This window comes from Phascolarctos cinereus, unplaced genomic scaffold (assembly GCF_003287225.1).
Source record: "Phascolarctos cinereus isolate Bilbo 61053 unplaced genomic scaffold, phaCin_HiC Scaffold_3;HRSCAF=262, whole genome shotgun sequence".
In the NCBI taxonomy this organism is placed as follows: Eukaryota; Metazoa; Chordata; class Mammalia; order Diprotodontia; family Phascolarctidae; genus Phascolarctos; species Phascolarctos cinereus.
The window spans coordinates 157,261,945-157,270,760 of NW_027555736.1; the positions used below are offsets into that span (position 1 = coordinate 157,261,945).

At 41.0% G+C, this 8,816-nt stretch overlaps 1 protein-coding gene across 1 annotated transcript in view; it reads right to left on the minus strand.

Moving 5' to 3' along the window:
* The window catches only part of TEX9 (testis expressed 9), a 50,152-nt gene extending 48,519 nt beyond the window's left edge, over positions 1-1,633 (minus strand). The window contains exons 1-2 of the mRNA XM_020981459.2: positions 1,540-1,633; positions 1,374-1,438 (exon numbers count right to left, since the gene is read on the minus strand). Of these exons, the coding sequence (XP_020837118.1) occupies positions 1,374-1,438; positions 1,540-1,596 (122 nt within the window). The 5' untranslated portion in view covers positions 1,597-1,633. The remainder of the gene's footprint in view (positions 1-1,373; positions 1,439-1,539) is intronic.
* Positions 1,634-8,816: the final 7,183 nt, after the last annotated feature.

Genomic DNA, 8,816 nt, shown 5'->3' on the forward strand with positions numbered 1-8,816 from the left:
AAATTGGCTGTTATAATAGGTATAACTATGAAAGTGTTCCATATTCAAATGGATTTGTGATCGCAAAGATTTGTCAGTTCCCTCCAATGATGCAGATTACAATCCATGCTATCATCAGGAAAAAGAAGACTGAAGGCCCTCATTCCCAAAGTGACTATGCATAAACCCCGACCATTTCTTATTGGCATTGAAAAAAACAGCAATACAAAGTTGTCGGGTTTTTTACGCTGCAGGGCTGAGATTCATTATAAATTTCAATGAATGTACCTAGCAATCAAACAACAAGCACTTATTCAGTGCCTGCTATGTGTCAGGCACCCTGGCACTGGTGCACTTTGTATATAAATGATCGCTGGGTTAATGAATAGAGAGCACAATTACGTGGTACACATGCATTAGGAAAGATCTGAAAGGATAAGCTACAAAGGCTGTTATAAGGTCACGTTGAGAATCTGCCACAAGAATTCCCTTCCAATTTACAGGAGACACTGAAACAGGGCCTAAAAAGTTGTAACTGTACTAGACAGTGACCATGGAATTGATTGATTCAAGTCTTCAAAATCAGCACTGAAAGGATTCAGAATTCCAAGTATTCACAACTCATCATTCAGCATCAATTCTCAAAGGTATTACCGGTGGGGGTAGGAAAAATTGCAGGTTAAGGTCAAGTCTTCCCTAACACCTCCAGAATTAAATATAAAATCATCTGACGTTAACGCCCATCATAACCCGTCCGATCCCACCCTATCCCATCCCATCCCCATGTTTCCAGTCTTCTCACACCTCAAACACCTTCCCACACACAGTGGGGTTCTGTAACCTTAACCTCCTTGTTCTTCCTGCTATGAAACATTTCATGCCCAGACTCTGACCATTTTCTCTGGCAGTCCCCCACGCCTAGAATGCTCTCTCTCCTCATCTCCGCCTCCGGGCTTCCCTTGGCTTCTGTCAAGTACCCGCTAAAATCCCACTTTGTACAGAAAGTCTTTTCCAAATCCTCCTTACTTCTAGTCCCATCCCTCTCAGACTCTTCCCAATTTATTCTGCATCTTGCTAGTACGTGGTTATTTGCTTACCATCCCCCGTCACCACCACACCCCGCCCCGATCAGATTGCGAGTTCCTAGAGGGCAGGGACTGTCTTTTGCCTTTCTTGGCATACCTCCCCAGTGCTTGGGTATACAGCAGGCGCTTAATAAATGCTTATGGACTAAAGTTTTCCACTGCTAAAGAAACAAAGAGTCGAGGAAGGGTAGGCAGATGGATTGGGCGAGGAAAACGGAAAGCTAAAGATGATATTCCACGTAATGGCAAGGAAGCGGGAAAACCAAAAGACAACAGCGTCCCCTCCCCCCGCCCAGCCCCGTTTCTTACAGATACTCTTCCTCCTTGCTCCGAAGGTCTCTCAGCGGCTTCCAGGTCCCTGCGGCATCCCACCTCTGAAACAAGACAATCACCCTTCAGATGCCATTCCGCGGGACGTCCCCCAAGTTCGCCACCCCTAACCCCCACCCCCTTCTTGGCTGCAGCCCGGGGGTACCCAGGAGTCCGCGGCGGCAGAAGCGCCAAGCGGCTGGTCCACCTTCCAGGTCCCCATCTTCCGAGAACGCGTCGCGGTTACCAAGGCCACCGGTTATTTCCTCGCGAGAGTTCCTTCCGTCTCCCTAGACTGCCTCCTTCCCGCCTTCTCCCTCCCCACCTCCTTCCCAGTTCTGGGTCCTCTGCTCACGTGGCTGAGTTTGATCGGAACCCGGGGAAATGCTCCGGCTTGACTTCCTAGGAAACGGCCGCTACCTTAGGAGTTTCCCGACACAACCCACACCTGCACTGCATGAACGCTCAGCAAACCTATTAACGGTGAGCCCAGCACTTGAAAGACACAATTTCACAAGATTTTGTATTTTGTTACTTTTAGGTTAGTAACAACCAAGTGAAGAGAGGAAGAATTAGATGCTCCGAGAATTATTTATTTCTAGAGCAACAGAATGTATAAGACCAGGATGTCTGCCCCCATGGACCTTAATACCTTGTAACAAAGAGGAGATGTAAGCACGTGCAAGGTGCAAGAAAGAGGCCTTTTGGCAAGGCGCTCAAGTGCCGGTAATTGCTTCATAACGGACAGGGGACAGGTCGGAAGGGGTATAGAAAGGAAGGATGCTAGGCACATTTAAGTTTAGTGTGCGTTATTAACATTTTCCCCATCACTTTCCTAAGTTTGGACAATCAACAAAAATCCAGCCCTCATTTGTAGCATTTGCCAATTAACAAAGTGTAAATGCTGACAAGGAAAATTTTAACACAGGAACCAATACAACTCCAGAACTCCAGCATACCATGCATTGTGGACAAAGTACAATTTATGGCTAAACTGTTGGATCTGATGATAAAGGCCAGAGAAGTGCAGGGAGGGGTGGGATGAGTGTTAGTAGAGACGTAAGAGGGATGTTAAGAGGATGTCCAACTTCAATTGGCCTCTGAAGGTGAGGAAGATCTGGATGGTGGAGGGGGTGGGGGACTTAAGGAGAGATCCAGGAAAGGTATATGGGAGCAGGAATGAGCGTGTTGGTGCAAGAAAGGGACAGTAGTAACCTGTTTGACTGGAGCAGAATTTGATTGCTGGGAAATAAAGAAAAACAAGGTTGGAGAGGTAGGGTGAGGCAAGATTCTGGAAGGCCTTGAAAGGTAGTAGAGGAGTTTGGACTTGATATTGTCAGGGAGGAAGGAGACATTTATGTTCTTGAGCAGGGGTAGGGGAAATGAAATGAAAAAATTATAGGATCTAGATTGAAGGGACCAGGTCATCTAATTCAACCTCCCAAGCAGTATAGTAATCCCTTCTATAAAATCTCTGGCAGGTGGTTATTCATCCTAGTCAAGGGTAGTATCACAAAAATAAAAAAGCTAAGGATCATAAATGGGCTTTTCAAGCTGTGCTTTGGAGGGGGGAGGCAGGTGGAAATGTAAAGGGCAGATGTTCACAAATCGCAGAATGAAAGAGAAACTGAATCCTGTTTCGTGTCCATGTTTCCTATCTTCCAACTGAAAATTAAAGAACAAAAATGGTTGAGGAAGATGACTGAGGTAATGAGGAAAGAGCATGAAGCAGCTCTAAATGAGTTTGTCACATAATGTAAATCAAACCAACTATCCCCCAAATCACAGTATCTTAGATTTGGAAGGAAATTCATAGTTCATTTAGTCCAACCAACCTGAACAAACATGTTCTACAACATATCCAATATGTAGTCATCTAGACTTTGAGGAAGCCGCAGCCCCAAAGATAGCCCATCCCCCTTTCAGATAGCTCTAATTATTAGGACAGTCTTCCTTCCTTCAAGCCTGACTGACCTCTTTGCAACTTCTTATTGTACCTAATTCTGCCCTCCAAGACAGAACAGGATAAATCTAATCCTTCTTATACTTGATGGACTTGATATACTTGAAGATAGAGATCAAGTCTTTTTTTTTTCCCCTAGACTAGACATTGCCACTTCCTTTCAGGAATTCTGATTTGGCATGATCTATAGATCTTTCAGGTGGCACAGTGGATAGAGTGCCAGGCCTGGACTCAGAAAGACTCATCTTTCCTGAGTTCAAATCTAGACTCAGACACTTAGTCATTGTGTGACCCTGGCACTGACCCTGGCAAATCACTTCACCCTGTGTGTCTCAGTTTGCTCATCTGTAAAATGAGCCGGAGAAGGAAATAGCAAACCAAGTTAGTATCTTTGCCAAGAAAACCCCAAAAGAGGTCACAAAGAGTCATACACAACTGAACAACAACAAAAATGAGGTCTTTTAAAAAATGTAAAATAGTATTTTATTTTTTCCAAATACATGTAAAGATAGTTTTCAGCATTCATTTTTTTATAAGATTTTGAGTTCCAAATTTTTCTCCCTCCCTCTTCTCCTCCCTCCCCAAGACAGCAAGCAATCTGATACAGGTTATATAAGTGCAATCATGTTAAACATATTTCCACATTAGTCATGTTATGAAAGAAGAAACAGAACAAAGGAAAAAAACATACATAAAAAAACAAAGAAAGTGAAAATAATATACTTCAATGTACATTTAGACTCCATCAGTTCTTTCTCTGGATGTGGATGGCATTTTCCACCATGAGTCTTTTAGAATTGTCTTAGGATCGTTGCATTTCCGAGAAAAGCTAAATCTATCAACGTTGGTCATTGTACAATGTTGCTGTTACTGTGTACAATGTTCTCTTGGTTCTTCTCACTTCACTCAGCGTCAGTTCATGTAAATTTTTCCAGGTTTTTTGGAAATCCACTTGCTCATCATTTCTTTTTTTTTAAATTTTATTAATTTATTTTGATTTATCAACAATCACTTCCATATGCTTCTGAGTTGAAAATTTTTCTCCCCCTTCCTCCCCTCTACCCTCCCCAAGACAGTGCACAATCTGATATAGGCTTTACATTTACATTCCTATTAAACAAATTTGCACATTAATGAAGTTGTAAGTAAAAATTAAAACCAATAGGAGGAACTATCAGAAAGATGAAACAAAACTCAACAGAAGGTAAAAATAAGTGGTAGCGATTCGACTTCCATAGTTCTTTCTTTGGATGTGGAGAGCATTTTCCATCCTGAGGCCTCTGGAGATGTCTTACATCCTTGTAATGCTGAGAAGGGTTCAGTTTAACAATATTAGTCATTGCATAATGTGGCTGTTAAAAGTCCTGTTGGTACTTACTGCTCACTGCATTCTTGCTCATCATTTCTTGCAGCACAGTAGTATTCCTTTACATTCATATACCACAACTTGTTCAGACATTTCCCAATTGATGGGTATCCCCTCAATTTCTAATTTTTTGCCACTACAAAAATTGTTGCTGTAAATATCTGTGTACCTGTAAGGCCTTTCGCCTTTTTTATAATCTCTTTGGGATACAGACCTAGTAGTGGTATTGGTGGATTAAAAGGAATAAACAGTTTGTTTGCCCATCATTCCAGATTGCTCTCCAGAATGGTTGGATCAGTTTACAACTCCAGTAACAATGCATTAGTTTTCCAATTTTCCCACATCTTCTCCAACATTTATCATTTTCCTTTTCTGTCATATTGGCCAATCTGATTGGTATGAGATAGTTCCTTAGAGTTGTTTTAATTTGCAGTTTTCTAATCAGTAATGATTTAGAGCATTTTTTCATATGACTATATATAGCTTTAATTTCTTTATCTGAAAACTGCCAATTCATATCCCTTGACCATTTGGCAGTTGGGGAATGACTTGTATTCTTATAAATTTGATTCAGTTCTCTACATATTTGAGAAATGAGACCTTTGATCAGAAACACTTGCTGTAAATATTGTTTCCCAGCTAACTGCTTCTGTTCTATTCTTGGTTGCATTGGTTTTGTTTGTGGAAAAACTGTTTAATTTAATGTAATCAAAATTATCCATTTTGCATTTTATAATGCTCTCTGTCTTTTGTTCAGTGATAAGTTCTTCTTTTCTCCATAGATCTGACAAGTAAACTATTCCTTGCTCTCCTAGTTTTCTTATGGTATTACTCTTTATGTCTAAACCATGTACCCATTTTGACCTTATCATGGTATACAGTGTGAAATATTAGTGTATACCTAGTTTCTGCCATATTTTTTTTCCAGTTGTCCCAATAGTTTTTGTCAAATCATGAATTCTTATCCCAGAAGCTGGAGTCTTTGAGTTTATCAAACAGCAGATTACTATAGTCATTTACTACTGTGTCTTGTGTACCTAATCTGTTCCACTGATCTACCACTCTATTTGTTAGCTAGTACCAAATAGTTTTGGTGATTGCTGCTTTATAATATAGTTTTAGACCTGGTACAGCTAGGCCACCTTCCTTTGCATTTTTTTTCATTAATTCACTTGATATTTTTGACCTTTGGTTCTTCCAGATGAATTTTGTTTTTATTTATTTCTAGCTCTGTGAAATAATTTTTTGGTAGTTTGATATAGCACTGAATAAGTAAATTGATTTAGGTAGAATTGTCATTTTTATTATATTAGCTCAGCCTACCCATGAGCAATTGATATTTTTCCAATTATTTAGACCTGACTCTATTTGTATGAAAAGTGTACAAAGCAGGTCTTTTACCATCCTGTTTTGTTCCTCTGATTTTTTTTTCCAATTTAACAACTTCTCTCCTAAAATGTACCCAGAGTTGAACCCAAGATTCCAAATGTGGTCTGACCAAGATAATTTTACCTCCCTAGACCTGCAACTATGACTTTCAATGAAAACTAAGATCATCTTAGCTTTTTCAGTTACCATAACAGACTATTGAATGAATGGTAGTGAATTTGTGGTTGACTGAAACCCTCAGAGCTTTTTTAGATGAGACACTTCATTCCTGCATTGTAGTTATTCAATTGACTTTTTTTAACCCAAGTGTAGTGATTATATTTATCCCTATTAAATTCTACCTCAGAGTTTAAAATTGCCAAGGTCTTTTTTACATATTATCTATCTTCAGATTTGTGTCATCTGTAAATTTTATAAGCTTGCCATTTTATGCCTTTATCTAAGTAATTGATAAATATGTTAAACAGCACAGGTAGAAGGACAGATTCCTGGGTCACTCTAATAAAGAGTTTCCAATTTAACAGAGTTATACTGAGTACCTGCTGGATCTGTCTACTCAGTTAGTTCTGAGTTTACCTGAATAGTCTAATACCTACCTTGGATCTGCCCCTCCTAACCCCAAGAATAGTATAAGCCAGTATTTCCCCTTTTGCATAGACATTTCATTTGCTGAAAAGGGCAGAAAAAAGGAAATTCATGTGAGAAAAGCAGCTTAAGAGGGTTTTGAAGACCTTGACAGGAAACTACCTCTCAGAGGACCAGTTTGAAAGCAGCTCAAAAACGCAAGCACCCACAGAAGGTGGAGATGGTTTCAAGGCATTGTTATCCATTAAATTGCTTACTGATAAGATTCAAATAGACTGGTCAATGAGAAGCTCATTTTCTCAAGTACCTCTTGAAGCCACCGTAGGAGATAATGAGATTCAAGTAGGCTGGTCAAGGAAATAAAGAACTAACCTTGCCCCCTCAGCCCTGAGGAAATAGACTGAAATGCACAAAACCCTGAACTACCACCTCTCCCTTGCCTGTCTGTCCCTGGTTACCTCACCTTCCTGTCCACCTTTCTGGCCCTAATTACCTCATCTCCCCACCTACTGCAGGTTTTCCTCTATAAGAATCTCTAGATTCTCCTGGATGTCTCCTTTAATCAGTCATATCCCTGCCTCCCTTAGAGGGCTGTCTCCCTTAAGGAGCTGCCCTCACTTAGGTGGGGTCTCCCTTAAGCTTCATCCCCCCTTAAGAGGCAATGTCTTCCCCTAAGGAGGAGCCTGCTTGGTGCATCATCCAGAATAAGTGCCTTTACTTCGTTTGGAGACAGTCTGAGTAAATTCTTTCGAGCTGACCCCATCTCTCTCTCTCTCTCTCTCTCTCATACACACACACACACACACACACACACACCACACACACACACACACACACACCCCTTTGCACCTCAACATTTTGGGGTGACCCTGAACCTCAACATTACCACGTGGCTTTTCACATTTTGAAGGTATGGCTGAGAAACTATTAATCACAGAATTGCTTAGAGACTGGGAACAATTGTATATATTGTCTGTTTTATATCTGATTATCTATGGATTCTTTTTCAACTTGGATTAGAAATCGTTCACTATTTATGAGGAGGTCCTGATTTGAAACATTAGAAGCTATCAGAAACAGGAAATCACAAGATCAGAAGCTTGAGAAGGCACAATGATAAGCTACAGAAAACCCAACAAGAGAAGCTGTTTTTCAGAAGACAAAATACAGAATCTTACAAGAACTGAGCATAGCTGAGAGGCAAGATCTGGTAGAGAGAGACAGAGAGAACACCTGGAGCTGCTTGTTCAGTTGTTTTTCAGTAATGTCCGACTCTCCGTGACCCCATTTGGGGTTTTCTTGGCAAAGATATTGGATTGGTTTGACATTTCCCTCTCCAGCTCATTTTACAGATGAGGAAATGGAGGCAAACAGGGTTAAGTGACTTGCCCAAGGTCTAGACACTTGCTAGTAGTATCTGAGTCTGGATTTAAGGTCAGGTCTTCCTGACTCCAGGTCCAGCGTTCTATCCACTGCACCATCTAGCTGCCACTGAGGGTATAATATCAAGCAATTATAACTTGTCACGGCCTTTTTTTTGGATGTTAACTATCCAGCAATTAAGCAATTGAGACAGTCCCAGCCTTTGAAGAGTTTTCATTCTAATGAAGGAAGACAATACAAAAAGATGACCTGGAAAGTTTGAGTGGTACCCAGGATGTAGAGATAACTGGGAAATAGCTTGAAGGCAATGGCTCAAGAGAAGATAAAGTGAAAGACCTGGAGGACCCTGAGGAAAAGCCTAAATTTATGGAGGTGGTTAAATATTGGCAGCCTGGTGGGGAGATGGTTGTGATGGAATCCTAATAAAGCAGTCCCCAGGCTTAATACAGTCACTGCCTCTGGTGAGCCGCTGCCCCCAAACTCAATATAGCCACTGCCCCTAGCTAGCCACTGACCTCAGATCCAATTCACACATTTGAACAGGTATGTCCTCATACTCAACCCACAATCACATCATCCATTTAGCCCAAGACAGGACCACAATACCTAACTATCCATCTTAACCAGACAGGACCACAACAGCTAGCCAACCAGAAAGCAGCATGACCAGGGTGTTTGACCACTGAACCATAGAAGGGATCCCTCCCCATTACCTAATCCCTTAGCAAACCCCTCTTGCCTTTTTACTATTCATAAT